The sequence below is a fragment of the Myotis daubentonii genome, chromosome 5 (assembly GCF_963259705.1).
Source record: "Myotis daubentonii chromosome 5, mMyoDau2.1, whole genome shotgun sequence".
Lineage (NCBI taxonomy): Eukaryota > Metazoa > Chordata > Mammalia > Chiroptera > Vespertilionidae > Myotis > Myotis daubentonii.
The window spans coordinates 33,050,616-33,068,498 of record NC_081844.1 but is presented as its reverse complement, the minus strand read 5'-3'; the positions used below and the strand labels follow the sequence as shown (position 1 = coordinate 33,068,498).

At 55.7% G+C, this 17,883-nt stretch overlaps 1 protein-coding gene across 2 annotated transcripts; it reads right to left on the bottom strand.

The window, feature by feature from the left end:
- Positions 1-7,823: 7,823 nt before the first annotated feature.
- ABHD17A (abhydrolase domain containing 17A, depalmitoylase) lies at positions 7,824-16,782 on the bottom strand. 2 transcript variants are annotated; one of them, XM_059697346.1, is made up of 5 exons: positions 16,566-16,782; positions 12,359-12,898; positions 11,049-11,243; positions 8,417-8,596; positions 7,824-8,313 (listed from the first exon to the last, which is right to left on the bottom strand). In XM_059697346.1, exons 2-5 carry the CDS (start codon positions 12,688-12,690, stop codon positions 8,088-8,090), a joined length of 933 nt encoding a protein of 310 aa, XP_059553329.1. In that variant the 5' UTR covers positions 12,691-12,898; positions 16,566-16,782; the 3' UTR covers positions 7,824-8,087. The 2 variants fall into 2 exon arrangements, with proteins under 2 accessions (XP_059553329.1, XP_059553330.1); XM_059697347.1 differs by lacking the exon at positions 16,566-16,782 and adding an exon at positions 15,764-16,051.
- Between the last annotated feature and the right edge of the window lie 1,101 nt (positions 16,783-17,883).

Genomic DNA, 17,883 nt, shown 5'->3' with positions numbered 1-17,883 from the left:
ATGGGCACGACAGCTGCTCTGCAGGCAGGAGACCCCTGCTCCACTTGTGGAATTTCTCTTTATACCCGGGCCACCAGCACATATATAACCCTCAAACCCCCATAACCCCACCCCCTCCCCCTCTCTGACCCCATGCTCAGCTCAGCCTTGTACCTGGTCACTCTGTTCTTACTACAACCCTTCAGTTGTCATGCAGAAATCAAGGTTGCAAGAGGGCTGAGCAGCAGCCTTCCAGTGCACAGAGCTAAGAGGTAGTGAGAGTTTGGGGAATACACAAAGGGAGATGGCCTGAGCTTAGTCCAGATGAGCACCCCCCTGGTGTTAGTCCCTCCTTTCTCCAGACCTGTTTCCTCAACTAAACCAGAGACCATCTTTGCCCTTCACTGAAAGCACCAAGGGGCTCAGGGATGGGGGCAGATGCAGCCAGATGTGGAGGTGGAGGGCACGCAGGTGCAGGTGAGGGGAAGGCTACATAAAGTGGGGTGCACGCTGGAGCACATGTGCCCGTAGGAAAGGTACACAGGTCAGGTCAAAATCAAGGCTCCAGGGTATGTATGTGTGTGTGTACGTATAGGCATACTGGAATGACCAATATCTTCTTTTAAGATAGTGAAGCCTTAATTTTTTGTTTTAATAGTACTTTCTGTACAACTTTACCCATGTGTATTTTTTATTTTTACTTTCTTTAAATGTCAAACAGGTATCTAGGCAGTGCAATTATGGGCCACCTGTCTTTTGTTTTTTATACTTTTCTATATGAAAAACGATTTTTTAAATAAATCCCCCCTTTAGTGTGGACTGGACTCAGGGACTCACTTCCTAAGAACAGGGGAGGAAAGGGGGAGGACAACAACCTGCAGTGGTGACACCCTGCTGGACCCCACCTCAGCCAGGTGGTCAAGGTCCACCTCAGGTTGATGTCCTGTGTGTGTTGGGAACTCCTGATGGGATGTGACCAGAGGGCACCTCACATTGGTATGCTCTTCCCAAAAAACCCACCGCCCGAGTCTATTCGTGAGAAAACAGAAGGCCAAATTAGGGGACATTTCATAAAATGCCCCCAAACTGTCAAGGTCATGAAAAAAAAAGAAAGGCTTGAAGTGCCCTGGATTGTAAGAGACTGAGGAGATGTGATGTGGGGATCTGGGTTGGATCTTGGGACAGATAGGACGTCAGTGGAAAATATGAGACTGGCATGTAGTTGATGGGAATGCACACAAGCCCATTTATTGGCTTTAACACAATGTTAACATGAGGGGCATTGGGTGAAATGTAGATGGGAACTCTCTAAACTGTCTTTGCAACTTTTCTGTAAACCCACATGATTCCAAGATGAAAATATTAAAACAAACGTGGAGAGGGAAGATGGGAATAATTTAATAACAATGACCACATGGATAGTAGCAGCTTACATCAGAGGAACTACACGTGGTTTCATTGCTCTGTATACAGCTTACCAAAACTGCCAATTTTGTGCCCTTTGACCCAGCAATTCCACTCCAAAAAAGGTACCAAAAAATATTCATAAAGAAGCAAGTATGGCCTGGCCAGTGTTGCTCAATGGTTGAGTGTCAACCTATGAACCAGGAGGTCATGGTTTGATTCCCAGTCAGGGGATTTGTCCAGGTTGCAGGCCCAGTGTGGGGCATGCAAGAAGCAGCCGATCAATGATTCTCTCTCATCATTGATGTTTCTCTCTCTCCCTCTCTGAAATCAATAAAAAAATATTTTTTTTTACAAAGAAGCAAGTATGTATAGCTGCACTATTTATAATTGGAAAAAAGAGACACCACCTCAACACTGGTTATTAAATTATGGAGAAAGTGCCTTGGGAGAACCAAGACACAGGACACAGGGTCAGGAAGGAGGAGCCAGCGCCAGCTCCCGAGGAGGCCCGTTCATGCTGTGATCTGTGTTTTCACCGGTAGCCTGCCCACAGTGATTACCTGTAGAGGGGCCTGCAGGGACACGGGAGGAGCAAGATGGGATACGGAGGTTTAGGGGGCAGTGGACCAGCTCCTCAGAGGAGCACGTCAGATAGCACACGCCCTATTCAGCCACCTGCCTGGCGTTGGGTGTTGTCAGATATGACCCTACCCACTCAGCGTTTGTCCTGTTCACTACTCTGGTCAAAATACTGCCCTAGGCTTGGCCCGTAAGGCCCAGTTGGTTGAGCACCGTCCTGTGCACTGAAAGGTCACCAGTTCCATTCCTGGTTAGGGCACATACCCAGGCTGTGTGTTCGATCCCCAGTCAGGGTGCTGCAGGAGGCAGCTGATCATTGTTTCTCTCTCTCCCTCCCTCTCTAAAAGTCAATAAAAATATATTAAGCCCTAGCTGGTTTGGCTCAGTGGATAGAGCGTTGGCCTGCGGACTAACGGGTCCCAGGTTCAAGTCCCGTCAAGGGCACATGCCTGCGTTGTGGGCTCAATCCCCAGTAAAGGGTGTGCAGGAAGCAGCCAATCAATGATTCTCTCTCATCATTGATGTTTCTCTCTCTTCTTGTCCCTTTCTTTCTGAAATCAATAAAAATATATTTGAAAAAATAAAAATATGTCAAAAAGGCCTGGCCAGTGTGTTAAGTGGTTAGAGCATCGATCCGCACACAGAAGGGTCACAGGTTCGATTCCCAGTCCAGGGCATGCACCAGGGTTGCAGGCTAGATCCCTGTACCTGTCAGGGTGCATGCAGAGACAAACAATCAATGTTTCTCTCTCTTTCCCCATTCTTCCCTTCCACTCTAAAAAAATCAATGGAAAAAATATCCTCAGGTGAGGATTAACAAAACAAAACAAAAAAAAATGGTTTCTTTAGATGCTACCCAGCTGGTCTTCTCCTTAATCCAATTCTGATTTCAGAGTCACCAGAGTTTATATCTATCTGCCACCGCTCCTAGTCAAGCCAATGTTCCAGCAGTATGTCAGCCTTTTGTGAGAGAGCATTTTAGAGATTAATGCACGCTTTCCACTCTCTTAAGGCATCCGTGTTTATTTCCAACATGTGTCAGACTACTTACCATGGTCCAGGGAGCCCTCACAGCCAAGCGCTCAGGGTAGGACAATGGACGTGGCCAGGATGAAGCAAGCCCCAGCCAGGCCTAGCCAGATAGTGGGCATATGACTGACCTACTACTGGCATGCCGCACAGAGTGCACGAGCCCTGCTCAGGGCCACTGGGGACAGACCCGGGGGCCCCATTCTCTCTTCAGGAAGTTGGAGGGACAGAATCTGGCTCTAACCTGGTGTTCACTTACTTCCTTTCACACGGGGATTCCCTCCCCAGAGCTCTCGCTCATCCTCACTCCTTGGCTGGCCCAGGACCCCTGAAAGTAGAGGCTCACAGAGGCACAACGCAGGTTTCCATCTGTCTGGCTCTCAAGGCTACCCATGGCCCTGGCCTCCGGGCCACCTCTCACAGGCCCATGAGCCTCTAGTCCCTACCTGATCTGCTGAAGGAGAAAAGTCATCTTCAGGATGCCTCCTCCTCCAACATGAGTCAGGGGAACTCTGTTAGGCATGCTCGGCTTCAAAAAAATGGCCTCGGCCAGGCCCAGCCCCCTCCGAGTGTCACCTGCACGTGCTACAAACACACACACACACACACACACACACACACGACTGTGGTCTGTGCCCTGCCAGCGCCAGGCACTGAGTCTGATGGCTCAGAGTTCACTGTCCAGCAGAGGCATGAAGGGGCCCAAAACTATAAGCATCACAGGAATCGAGGCTAGTGCCACCCAGGCAGGTTCCCAGGGGTTGGCCCTGGGGGCAGCTTTGCCTGAGCTGTCTCCCCCTGTGAGTGGAAGCAGTAGGGATGGTGAACCCAGAAGCTCAGGGTTTTCATAAAGATCAACTTGGCACATGGCAGCAGCTGTGAAATGTAAGGAAGAGGGGCTCTGATGCTGGGCCAGCATTCTGGTCGGATGAACCCCACAGCCAATAGTTGGTCCTGCACCCTAACCATGAACCCTAAGCACTGCCCCAGCGGGGAGGGAGCTGCCCATGCCTTTAGACTAGGTGCGTGGGGCCCCCACTAGAGGCCTCATCTCAGATCTGGGCCCCACAGTCTGATGCACTGCCTTCCTGGAGAGGGGGGTTTGCGCTCAGGGTCCCACTGAGCAACAGGACGCCACTGCCAGGTGTGAGCACATGTCCGGAAAACTTACAAAATGGAGAACAGAAAAGTTGGCCCTTCTTCTGGGCAGCCAGGCCCATGGGCGATAGCAAATGAGAGGAAAGGGGGCGCATTCTGGAATGTGCCACAGGCTTCCCCTTATCACTGCCACTACATGGTAACCCTGAGTCTGGAGAAAGGCCCAGGGTGAGCCCCACACAGGCATCTGGTGTGGAGAGAGCAGTCTCAGCAGACTGCCTCGTCAAGGTCAACATCGTGTGCTGTGGGGGGTAGCGGGGAGGACACACAGTTAAATTTTCAGAATCCTTTCTATATGGAGTGTGTCTTGTGGAACTAGCATTGCATGATTTACGTGCAAGGGATCACCTGTTTATTATAAGATGACAGTTTTCTCTCAACTAAATCTGTAAATCTAAGCAATGCCACTTCCTGCAAAAATAAAAACTCAGGGTGAGGGAAGTGGATAAGCCCATCTAAGGGTGACAAGAAAAAAGAACCTGCAGAGGAGACGGGCTTCCAGACCTCTGTGATCAAGACAGTGGGGCTCAGGCTAACTGGGATGACAGCCTAGAACTACCCACACGCAGGCCAGGGCTCAGCACACCATAAAGATGGCACTTCAGTGGGGAAAGACAGCTTTTCCAGGACAGGTAGTTGGGGCAAATGATTTAGAAAAAGCAGTTTGTGTTCCTACCTCACTCTTTCTGAAGAGTAGTTTCTAGAATTAGACCAAAATTTAAGTTATTTTAAAAAGAAACCATTACATTTCCAGAAGAAAATATCAAATATTATCTTGGACTAGAGAAAATGTTTCTGAGTGTGACACAAAATGCAGAAGCCACATATGAAAACCACTAATAATAACTAATAACTTTAAGTGCCTGGCATAAATAAATAAATAAGAAACACAAACAAAAAGACACAATCCAAGTCAAAGACAATGATAGAATGGGAAAAACACTTTAACAGACAATGGGCTAATTGCTTTAATATTGAAAGTGCCTAGAAAAGAGTAACACCAACAACCCAATAAAAAAATGGGCAAAGAATATGTAATACAAACAGCTTTTAAATATAAGCACATTTATAATAAATATAGGTCTTTCCAGTTTCAAAATGGTAGAAATTATCAACATGAAAAATAAACCTGACAAAAGCATTGAGATCCATTGTACTTCCTAGGAAACAAGCAAAGCTACAATGAAACTATTTTATGTCTACCAGTTCTTCAAGATCAAGCAATGGGGGACACCAGCCCCTTCCTTTGTTGGGAGGGGGACAATTTGGCATGACTGGTTAAGGGATTATGTACCCAGTCAGAGATCTGCACAAAGCCTTTTGACCTAGCACTTCTGCACCGAGGAATTCAGCCGACAGAAATATTCCTACTTGGCTATAAGTATAGTCAACCTAGCATTGCTTGTTATAAGACTGGAAATAACCTAAATTTCAACCAACAGGAAATGGGATAAATACACAGTACTAATAAAATATGATACAGCCATTAAGACGAATGAGTTCATAAAAGCACTCTCCAAGTGGGATCACATGGTGATGTTTTGTACAAACAAATTAGATGTATGTGCATAGACTTTCTCTGTTGATGCATAAGAAACTGGTTTATCTTTGCCCCAGGGGACGGGAAACCAGGCCTTGGAGGTCAGGGGTAGGAATGACATAGTTTTCCCCTGGGACCCTTACATGCTCTGCATTTTTTACTCTGTGTATCTGAAAACATTTTTGTTCAGTTGTAAGCAGTTGCTTACTGTATTATGGGGCCCCGTCTCTCAGTAAACTTATATTCATATCCGATAGGGTGAAAAGACAACATACTCTGTGACAAGTGCAGCACCAGGGGTCTGTGGGAGGGCGTACAGGGCTGAGTCAGGAGGAGGGTTGCTTTGGGGAAGAAAATGAAGCAAGAGACTGCGAGGAGGTCAGACTGGTTAAGAAGAGTTAACTATGCTGGGGGCCTTGGGCTTAGTGAGGGTATGTCAGACTCAAAGGCCAGTCTGTGCAAATGTCCTGGGGTAAGAGCAGCCAAGAGCTAGAGCCATAGAAGCTCTCTACTCTAATGCATACATATCTCATGTGTAGTTTGGCTTCTAAACGTCCCGTATTATCAAAAATGACCCCAGACTCCCAGCTGGAGGGGCCCATGGGGCTCGGGAGGGGCGAAGGCACCAGCAGCTTCCCCACCCACTCCCAGGCCGGGGCACTTTCCACTGAGAGGGACGGGTGGGCCAGGACTCCGGACTCAAGGCTGCACTGCCCCGAGGCCGGGACCCGGAGCAGCCCGGAGGGACGGCAGAGGAAAGGTTTGGTAGAAAAGGCGTCTTCCGCGTGACTCCCGGTGAGTCACCTTCGGTCGGACAGCGACACTCTCTATGGCCCCGGCGGCCCATGCTAAGCTCTCTGAGCACCCAAGTCTCTCCTTCCCCATTACAAGCAACCAAGAGTTCTGCGGAGCAAAGCACTACGAGGCCAAACCGGCCGGCCTGACGGGAGCGTCTGCCGCCGCCTGACCCCACCAGTGTCCACACTGGGACCAGCGGAGGCGCCTGGGCACGGTGGGCCTGCGTGCGGCCCGACCCCGCGGCAGCCCGTTCTGCACGTGGAGAGGCTGAGACGCAGGGGAACGGAGGGGCACCGTCGGGAATGGCGGAAAGGGCAGGGACCGGCCGGGCAGGGTACGAGCCTCCGCCACTTACCGGCGAGGCCGCGGCCTCCTCGACCATCCGCCGCCGGTTCCGGGCGAGCATTACGCCACTTCCGCTCCCGCGGACCCCGCAGGTGACGCAGCTCTCGACGGCCGCGCCCCCTCAGCGTCGTCCCCACCCCCGGGCTGAAGCACCGCCCCCTCTTAAAGGGCCGCGCAGCGCCACAGGATTCGGACTAGGCTAGGGCCGGTGGAAACAAGCAGATCTGGGCGGCGGCCGCCACCCTGGATTCTGCAGCACAAGCCAAGCCTCCGCCAGACCCTGGGGTGGACGATAGGTCACTCGTCTCCGAGGCTTTCCCGGCTCTAGGGCTTTGTCCTTGGAGGTCGCAGGAGGCACTCTAGGCCTGGTGGTGAGCCTGGCCTCCAGCCGGGGTACAGAGAAACCCGGGATCTCAAGGGCACCTCAGGCAAAGACAGCTCAAAGCCCCCAAGGAGTGTAGCGGAAACCCAGCCGGAGTGGCCCCTTTCCTTGGGAAGACCCCATAAGGCCCTCAGACCTGACTGTCTCTGTCCCTGGGCTTCAGCCTCATTTACAAAGTGACCTGGCCCGGCCCCTCAGAACCTTGGTGAGCTGTCTTGGCACTCTGTGCAGCCCGCCCCCAGGACAGGAAGTGGAGCCTTGTGATTGCAGTATCCTTATCTACCAGGGGAGCGATTGTGCAGTGTCCTTACCCATTATGGGGGCGGAAGGGTGCCTCACTGGGGCCCCAGAGCAGGCCCAGCACACTCACCCTACCCCTCAAGGGTTTTGAAAAGACAGGGCGCCCACCACCCTCCCAGGTAATATCACCACCCAGACAACAGCAAACTCAAGGGGTGCTCAGTTGGGACCTAAACCCTACTCCTTCTTCCGTAGGGAGTGATGGTGGCATCTGTATTTGTGAATTTTCCTGGGGGGTTGGGGGCAAGCTTAGCACCTTCTGAGAACTCGCTGAGGGCTGGGGAGAGCACACATGAGCCATGAAAGTAAGGGAAGGAACGTTAAAATTTTTAATCTTTAATTTTTCACCTTTTTCCTTTGTTTTGCTTCCAAAAGAAAAGGAGAGCGTGGCTCTGCCCCTTGCACATCGTCCACAGCCCCTACGCAGGGGCAGGCAGTTTGGACCTCATTGCCGGCCAGCTGCCTGGGGGAACTGGGGCTCACGAGGGGTACACATGCAGCCCCTGGGGCCGGGGTGCCGCCTTATTGCTGAGGTCTGTTCCTGGCTTGGCTCTGGGCGCAGCAGCTCCGCTAGGCGCGCTGGCTGGGCAGCTCCTGGGAGATGAAGCGGCGCAGGCGCTCCAGGTACTGACTGTAGAGCTCAATGTCGTTGTGCCCGGCGCCCTCCACCCACAGTGGCTCCACGGCCTTGGGGCAGCGCTCATAGAGCGCCAGCCCGTGCGAGAAGTCGATCACCTCGTCCTCCGTGCCATGGATGATAAGCACCGGCGATGTGATCTTGGACACCTTCTCGATGCTGCAGGGTGGGGCGTGTCAGGCCTCCAAGCCCCGCCCCCCACCAAGACCCGCCCCACCAAGGCCCTGCCCCGCCCAGGTTCCCAGGGCAGCCCAGTGCTCACTTGGGGAAAGCATCAAAGCAGTAGGTCTTCCTGGTGTCTGGGAAGGCAACACGCATGCCCGAGGTGAGCGGGGAGTGCAGCACCACCGCGGCGCACTCGTAGCGGGAGGCCAGGTCGACGGTGGGCACTGTGCCGATGCTCTGACCATACAGGACGATGCTATCTGGGCTGATGCCGTACCTGGCAGTGGGACAGGGTCAGCTGCAACTGGAACACTCCCCTCCCACAGCCCTCCCTCCTTGGGCAGTCTGTCCCCCCTTCTCCTAGGACAGTTCTGGGCAACTAGACTGGTCCCAGGGACCCTACCCTGGCCCCCAACAGAGGCGGTGCACTTAGTAGGGAGGCAGGGCTCCTGCAGGTGTGAAGACAGCTGCTCCCACTCCACCCCAACCAGGCCACAGTCCCAGGTCACCTGGATCTACTCTCAGTTTCTCCAACAGGATCTACTTCCTCATGTGCAAGGAGCGCACCTGGTGAGGGCCCCACAAAGGCTGCTGGGAGCAGGGTAGCTCTGGGGCCTCTCCTACTTCTCCAGGTCACTCTGTCAAGCCCCAACCCTACACACACTTGACCAGGGCCACATCCAGATTCCGCTTAGAGTTTTCCTGTCCCTGCTATTCTGGATTAGTTAGTTCTTTGAGGAAGGGGGGGCTGTCTTTCTGCCTGCACCCCTTCCCCACCCCCTTTGCTGTGGGGAATTGAGGCAGCTGTCCCCATGTGTCACCCCTTGTTATCCTCCGTGCCCAATTAGGTGCTCAGTACAACACTGGTGAGCAGAATATCCACTGCTGTGGGGAGGTGGATGGGTGCTAACTCCTTCTGGCACCTTCTCTATATAGTGGCCAAGTCCTGGGCCACCCTCCTCAGCACCAACTCCCACCTTCAAGCCCCAACCCCAGCCCTGTCACCTCCCACATGCCTCCCTAGGGTCCCCCAGCACAGCTGATCCAGCTCCAAGCCATTTCCACGGCCCCTACATGCCTATTCCCAGCCACATGGGGACCCACCTGCCACCCTCCCCATGCAGGTGGCCTCCAAGGTTCTCCTCCAACACATCAGACCCCAAACCCAAAGGGACATCCCTCTTCCTGGTGGCCAGGGGCCAGGACAGTTCTGCATCTCACTTGAGGAACACACCTGAAAAGCCAGATTCCACCTCCCCGTCTACAGCGTTATCCCCACCTGTCTCTGTCCTGGTAACACTACAGGTTAACCCCAGCCTACCCCCAGGCCTCAAGGATGCTACCTGGTCACTCCTCCCCAGTCTGCTCCCAGGTTGCCATGGCCACCACTTTGCTGAGCACCAGCACAGCCCTATCACCCAGCACCAAGCAGGGACCCCTGGCCGTCTCCACCTGAATAAACTCAACAGGTGACAAGTGGAGTGGCTCTTCTCCCTTAGGCCTCCCCAGCCCCAGGCACAGCTTGGGCACAAGCCTCCTGCTGCCTCTAAGCCGTTGGAGCTTAGGGACCAAGTCTCTGAAGTCAATGCTGGTGAGAGGATAGAGGGACGATGGACAGAGCTCCTAGCCCTCACCCCACAGCGGGGTCTGATTCTGCCAGTAACCCCCAGCGCAAGCAAGGACAGAAGGAAGGGTTGAGGCAGTTGAGGGCAGGCATGTACCTGTACCACACCACCTAAGACAGGTCCCTGGTGCCAGGGGACCCTGCTCCCAGGGCCTGCCAAAGGGACTGCCTGGTCCATCACTATGAGCCCCATCTCCCCAGGGCAGACTGACTTTGGCCCTCGAAGGTCAGGCAGGTCAGCCAGGCAGGGCTGAAGCAGGGTATCCCCCAGCAGACAGTGGATAGGGCTCCACATCCAGGAAGGCCAGGGTTAACCTTCTGGAGCAGTTCTGGGCACAGGGCGGCACGCTGCAAACGCCGGCTCAGAGACCAATAAATGTGCTTCAGTGAGTATTAGGGTGGGAGGGGTCTGCCCAGGATCTGGATGACCAGGATGGTGGAGGTCCAGAGAGGGAATGGCCAGGAGTCAAGCATGTGGGTATGTCCTCTGCTCACTGACCTCCCACCAGCCATCAGAGCTGTGCTAGGCACCAAGCTGCCCAACAGAACCCTCTAAGCCTAGAGGAGCCCCACCCCTACCCATTGTCCCAGGATGAGGCCAAGTTCCATGACTACAAGTACCTCATAGGCCTGCCCCCAGAATCCTAATGCAGTAGCCCAGCCTAGCCCTGAACCCCATGTGCTTCCTTGGCTTGGGACTCCCACAATTCATTCGCACAGCCCTCACATGGTACCACTGTGCCCAAGGTCCTCTGCCTAACATTTCTTTCTGAGGGAACCTCCACTCCACTGGAGATAGCCCCAGCCCATCCCTGCCCCTGCCCAGGGAGTTTTGAAGACTGTCGACATGCCTGCCTGCACACCAAGCACATCTGTTACCATGCTGAAGGGACACGGGTCAGGACTCGTCTTCTGGACCACGGTGGCCACTGACAGTTCCCCTCTCCAGCAAGGCCACCCACAAAACTTGGCCCAGGCTTCCTTCCTCCCCAGGGAGGTAGGCCTATGTTTCTAGTGGGCCTACCTTCCAACCCCCCGTCTCACAGCTTCTGGTCCCCCCCAAGGGGACACTTTAGGTTGACCAAGTCCCCGGCACACAGCTCACCTGGTGCGCAAGGCCTGCCAGGCAGCATCGATGTCGGCATAGAGGTTCTTCTCAGAGGGCCTGCCCGAGCTAACGCCATAGCCCGAGTAGTCATAGGAGAAGATATTACAGTTGATGCGTGTGCCCAGGCCAATGTAGAAGCTGCTCATCTGGCCCAGGTCCACTGCATTGCCATGTGAGAAAAGGACTGTGTACCTAGCAGGGTGGGAGAAGACAGGGTCAGAGGGCAAGAGAAAGAGGGGTCTACTCACACCTCAACCAGGAAGGGACAGGAGCGCTGTGGGGGAGCGGGAAGGGGAGGAGGATAGGCGGCCTGTGCCACAAAACAGCCTAGCTCCTCCTGCCTGCGTGATCTCTGTCATGGTGAGCACAGGATGGGCCCAGCCGCCTCTCGAGTCCATTCCTTTTGGAGGGACTCCAACAGCCCGAGGATAGCAGGCATGTGGGCCTGCTGCTCAGAGACTTCACTGACAGGGCTGCCCCCTCTCTTCCTGACAGTTGGCCCGACCCCTGCCCCACAAGTGAATAAAGCCAACCCCTGATCACAGTGGTTTGGGTCTCCTTCTCCTGCAGAAAATGACCATGGCACTCATTTCAGCTCTTGTGTCCCATGACAGGCCTGCCAAGCTGCTGCTAACAGGGCCTGCCCAGGGCCTGCCAAGAGAAGGCAACCAGGTGACTCCACGCCAACAGACTCAAGGTCCTCTTCCTCCAGCACAACTGGGTCCCAGCTCCCACTCCCGCCAGCCCTGCCTGGCCCAGAGGAAAAGTAAGACCTCTCCCTCTGAACTTAGACCTGAAGTCACAACCTGCCTGGTGTGAGGCAGAAGCACCTGGAAAACCTGCCTCTGCCCCACCCTCAGGCTCAGGAGAGAGCTCTGCTTGCAGGTCCTGAGGTGCCCTGTTAATGGGAAGGCAGATGGAGCCTGAGCCACCAGCACCTCAGGTGCCAACACTTCACTGGGCACCGAGCGCCTGAGACTCTGCTCCTTGTAGAGTGGTGTGTGGCACAGCCACGTGAAGCCACTTCCCTCAGCCTCAGGGTCCTCATCTGCAAGATGGGGTACTGAGAGGAGCTGCCAATGGAAGGGCACCTGGCAGTAAGAGCTGGGTAGCGGCCGTGAGCAGAGTGAGGCACACCCTTGGTAGCTCTGGTCGGCCAGACCTTGGCAAGAAGCACCCCAGGCACCCACAACCCCCGGTGGTCTGTAATCCCATTGTGGCATTCCAGGGACCATGAGGATGAGCATGGATCCCGCCCTCCACCCTTCCTGGCTCTGGGTCTGTCTGGTCCAGTCCTAAAGGCTCACCTGGCTCCGGGCACACAGCGCACATACATGCAGGCAACGCGGTTGCCCCGGCTGCTCTTGGTCAGGAAGACCTCAATAGTGTCCAGCTCACGCTGGCTGTACTGGAAATCAGAGCGCTCCATCAGGTGGAGCTTCCAACGTCTGGGGGTGGCCGTGGAGGCCCGCAGGGTCCCCAAGGCCGTGGTCCCAGCCCCACCAGGCCTGGGCTCAGGCTCAGGCACCAGGGAGTAGGTGGGCTCCGGCGGCAGGAAGGCGAGCTTGGCAGCAATGCGGCCAGGGCAGGGCGGGCAACAGAAGAGGCAGCAGAGCTCAGTCACCGACAGGCCGTTCATGGCGGGCACCGGGCCCCAGGACGGGCCTCGCTCAGCAGCAGAGGGGAAGGGTTGCTCCGAGATGCGGGTGGGAGGGGGGAGGGCAACCCCCAGCCACTGCCCCAGACAAGAGCCCTGTTAGGAGGCAGCAGCCCAGCCCCATCTCGGTCCAAGCCGAGCCCTCGGGAGCCTTGCAGCCTCACGTCTCCATGTCCTGCACAGGGAAGCCCTGCAAAGAACAGCAACATGTGAGTTTCCCCAGGGCACAACCAGTCAGGGACCCAATCTCACATGGCCTGAGCCTCCTGGCCTTCCCCAAAGCCCAGCCCACTCTCTCCTGATCAGACTGCTCCACCCTCTGCCCCACAGACCTGCAAGCCCAGCTTACCCCTCTCAGGGGACCATGCACCCCCCAAGTGGCCTCTGTGCGATCCAAAACTGACTTGTCCCCGCCTGCTACCACCCTTCCTCAGCTTGCAGTCACCGACTCTTGCCATGTAAGCCCATTCGTCAACCCAGCCACAACCTGATGGCTGTGCTGGGCAAGCAAACCCACTGGCCCATCCAGCTCTCCTCCTCCTGCTCTGGGCCCAGGGAAACCCTGTCACCCACCCCCCCAAGCTTCTGTCCACAGGGCTGGGCCAGACACTCCCCCCACCCCACTCCCCAACGGGTACACACACAGAGCAGCTGAGGCAAGGACAGACTTCAGTCAGGGCCCTAAAAGCTCCCTGATAGGGGGGCTGGTAGGGGTTGTGCCCGCCTGAGGACATGAGACAGAGGAGCCCAGGCAGAGGAAACATAACAAAGGCTCTGAGAACAAAAGCAGGATACATCTCAGGCTCAGAGCTGAACAATGGCTCTCCCCTGTGCTGGGGGCCAAGCCGAGGGGCCAGGCTGTAGAGGGGGTGGGGAGTCATGTGAGCTGAGGCTCCTTCTCCAGCTCTGCCATCTTCAGGGTCTGGGACCTTGGGCAAGTCACTTACCCTCCCAGAGCCTGTTTCCTAATCCATCAACTAAGACAGCACTCACACCACAGGAATAGTAAATGATAGTGGCGGGCAGGGGGCCTGGCTCAGAGTAGAAGCTCAAATGTCCTTCCTTTTGACAGAGCGTGGTGAAACTACATAGACCACAGCTAAACTGCTAAAGCTACTACAATCATACACAGAGAGCTGTGAAAGGAGCGACTTGGGAAGAAAACAGGTTTGCGAAAACCTGACCACTTATTACACTTTCCCTACAGACTAGACCGAGGGAGACACACACCACTCAGCTTTAGCATCAGAGGACCTTGGCACGTTCGGTTTTGAGGCCACAGCATTTGAAAACCATTGGGGCCAGGGACACTTGAATTCAGAGTAGGTCAGAGAAGTCTGAGGTCCAGAACACACCTAATCCCTCCAGATCTGTGACCTGCGACTAAGGGCTGGAAAGAGCCAAATTCTGCTGTCACCCAGATCTGGGGCACAGAGGGGAGTGGGAGAACTGAAAAATCCAAGGTGAGGGCAGGGACAGTTTCCAGGAGTCCCTAAACTTCCAGGCAGGATGCAGACCTTATGTGCAAGTATTTTTCAGAGGAGAGGGTCTATCATACTGGTTTCAGATGGGAACACTCGCCAATGTCTGAAGACACTTTTGGTTATGAGGATTAGGGAAGGGAGCTCCTGGCATTAACAGGGTGGAGGCCAGGGATGCTGCTTAACACCCCACAGTGTACCCCCCAAGAAAGAATTATGTGTCCCCAAATTTCCACCAACATATTCTCAAAGAGGTCCAGGCCCCAACAGGTGATGGTCCATTGCTGCAAGCAGGGAATGAAAGGTCTGAAGTTCAGGTGGCTCTGTGAAAGCTGTTTTTTTTTAAAACAACAACAACATGTTTTTATTGATTTCCAAAAGAGGGAGAGATAGAAATACTGATTGGAGAGAAATATTGATCAGCTGCCTTCTGCACACCCTCTACTGGGGATCAAGCCGCAACCCAGGCCTATGCCCTAAACGGAAATTGAACCAGTGACCTCCTCATACATGGATCGACACTCAGCCACTGAGCCACACTGGCTGGGCATGAAAGCTGGTTTTGAGAGGAAGACCTGGTTGAGAGCCAGGGGGCAGGTAGGAGGTCCCCCACAACCCTGAGGAGAAAGGACACCAAGGTGGCCAAGCCACACTGACCAAACCAGGAACCTGGATGTGGTCCTTGACTCCTCCCTGTTGGCTCTTTCTCTCTTTAACCGCCACTGGTCCCTTCGCTGTCATCACCTGGACTTCAGTGGTCTCCTTCCTTGCTGGTCCCCCCCTGGCTACCACCACAGCACTCCAGGCCATTCTCCCCACCCCCCAGCAGCTGAAAGACCTTTCACAACACAAATCTGACCATACCACCTCCCAATTTTCAGAGTAGAGATAAAATCCCTCATCGCAGCCTGCCAGGTTGGCAGTTGAGAGGTCTCTCCAGCCTCACTCACCTGGTGTCCCTCACTCTCCTCAGATAAGCCACATTGCCCACTCATGCCTCAGAGCCAGAACCCAGGCAGCTTCCCTCCTGGGGACCCCTCCCCAGTCTCATTTGATGGTCCTTGCTCTTGTCCTTTCCACCATTCAGATCTCACTTCAGATCTCTCAAAGAGGCCTTAACCTGGTCAGGTACCCCCACCCCACATCTACCATGCTCTCATGGTTCCCAGTTCCAACCAAAGAAAAACCCCATGAGGGCAGGACCACTATCCGTTTTTGCTCAATAAACAATGGCTGAACGAGTGGGCAAATGACAAGGGGAAAAGAGGAAATGGGAAAGCTACGGAGTCTGCCAGATTTGACAGGGAGCAGGGGCAGCTGGGACCTCCTGCACATCATTTGTGAGTATCACTGAGTAGTGGCCCAAGAGCCAGGCCTCAGACTGGGCAGTGCCCCTTCAGGTGCCTCCATCACTGGGCACACACCCCTGGCACCCAAAGCTCCGGGGATTCCACTCACAAGCAGATGCTGCCAGGTGCCATGCAGGCTGGGGTGTTAAGAGGACCAAGGAGGAACCAAGGCAATTGCAATACTCTAAGACGACCTAAATACTAACGGCGGCGACGGCAGCTCACCCAGCCAGTCAGGGTAGGAAAGCTGCCTGGAAGGTGCAGTCTGATCGGTGGAGACAGCGGACAGGGGACAGGGCAGAGGGAAGAGCATGGGCAAACCCCAGTGGTGACGGCGCCTTCCAGGAACCGCGGGTCCTGGCTAGGGGAGGCACTGGGACGAAGAGGCGAGCAGAGGGGCCCCGGAGAAGGCCAGGGCCAGGCCGCGCCCGTGAGCTCGGCTGCAGATACTGGACTTCATTGTGCGGGGAACAGGGAGCCCCGGAGGAATCCGGGACCGGGGTTAGAGACTGTGGATGTTCCTTGAAATGGAGCGGAGGCCGGGCAGCCTGCGACGGGCAGAGGCGTCTGGGAGACGTTTAGGAAGCAGGGCTTGGCGACGGGCCCGCAGCCCCGGGTGTTGGGCTGGAGGGCCGGTTCCGGGGCAGGGGCAGAGTCCGCGGCGCCGGCCGCTCCCTCCCGGAAGGCGGAGGCCGCATCCCGGGGGGTTTGGGGGGGCCTTCTCCTCCACGCCGGAGGGCAGCATGGAGAGGGGGGAAGCGGGGACCGCGTCATAGGAGGGTGGGCGTCCACCCCACGTCGCAAGGCTGAGCAGAGGGGGGACAGGGCTCTGCCAACGTGGGAACCCGCGGTCCTCGCCCCCGGCGTGGGATCCCTTCGGGAACACCGCGGCTACCCCGGGAGTGCGGGGTTTCGGGGGAGTCCGACCAGGCTGCCCCAGCCTCGCGGCCCGGCCCGGCTCCGCAAACGGCCAGGGCGGCACCGAGGCCGCCCCACGCCGCCATGCCCGCCCCTGGTAGGCACTCACCGCCGCGGCCCGCGCACCCCAGTCCCGGGGCCACACTCCATGGCTCCTGGCCGCCCGCCTGCGCGCCCGTGGGTCCCTCGGCGCCGCGGCTCGGCCTCCTACTCCTGCACCGCCGCCGCCGCCGCCGCCGCCGCTCCCCCGCGGCGGAAGTCGGCCTCGCTCCCGCTGCCTCCCCGGAAGTGACGCGCAGGCCAGCCCGGAGGCCCGAGGGGCCGGAGCCTGGACCTGGCGCCTGGGCCTGGGCACCCGGCGCCGGCGCGACCGGACTTGGGGGCGGAGCTAAGCGCAGGGTGGGCGGGGCCGAGTTGTGCTTGACGGGTAGGTCTTGATTGGGGGCGGGCTGTGGTGGGCGGAACCGACACGGCGGGGGGCGAGGCCCCGGTTGCAGGTTCCAGCATTAGTGTTCAGGAGCCGAGCCTCCTCATAGTTCCCACGTTCTTTCACTCATTCCAGGGTAAGGACTAAGGTGAGAGGAGTGAGGCAAGGTGCAAGTGCAGGGTCGAGTCCTGCCTTTATTTAAAATCATGATATTTTCACCCTGGCCAGGGTGGACCAATGGTTAGGGCGTCGGCCCGTGCACCGAAAAGACGCGGGTTCTATTCCCGGTCACGGCACGTACCTAGGTTGCAAGTTCAATTCTGGCCCCAGTTGGGTGCGTGCGGGAGGCAACCAATCAATGTGTCTATCTCTCTCCTAAAAAATCCTCAGGTGAGGATTAACAAATAAAATTTTTAAAAAATAATATCATGATATTTTGTTTCTCCTGGGTTTTTTTGCACCTGTTTCACCTTTTAAAATACTGCATGAACATATTATGAATTTTGGTAGCTGAGTTTTTTGACATTCCTTAAATTTTGTGCCTGTGGCAAGTGCCCCTAACACCTTACCGTAGTGCCTCCCGGCTCTGCTCGTGCTGCTTGGGAGAAGATAAGGGTTGTGAACAAAATGGGGGATATGGCTAAAGGTGACCAGCGTGACCAAGGCAGGCCTTGCTGAGGTGGTGGCTGTGACAGAGGCAGAAAGGCTGCTGAGGCCAACAAGGCCCAGCATGAGGCAGGACGGTGAATTCGTTGGACAGTCTTATCCTTCCAGGCCTCCAGTCTTTGCAGATGCCTTTCCCCCAGCCTGCATGCCTTCTCCAGCTCAAATGCCCACCCCCAGCAGGCAGTCCCCGCCCCACCCTACCCACCCCAGCTTCTCCCCAAAGATTCTAATCTTTAGCTTCCTTTACAGAGATAAGCCTGAGTCTCTGGGCTCCCCCGCCAGCCCTCCCCCAGGGCTCCATTCCTCCAGTCACCTACCAGGCTCAGGAGTGGAC

Coding starts and splice junctions, on each gene's coding strand:
- ABHD17A (XM_059697346.1), bottom strand. CDS start 12,690: ATGAACGGCCTGTCGGTGACTGAGCTCTGCTGCCTCTTCTGTTGCCCG. Junction 11,244..12,358: donor CGCTGTGTGCCCGGAGCCAG/GTGAGCCTTTAG, acceptor CCACCCTGCTAG/GTACACAGTCCTTTTCTCAC. Junction 8,314..8,416: donor TGCTTTGATGCTTTCCCCAA/GTGAGCACTGGG, acceptor CCCACCCTGCAG/CATCGAGAAGGTGTCCAAGA.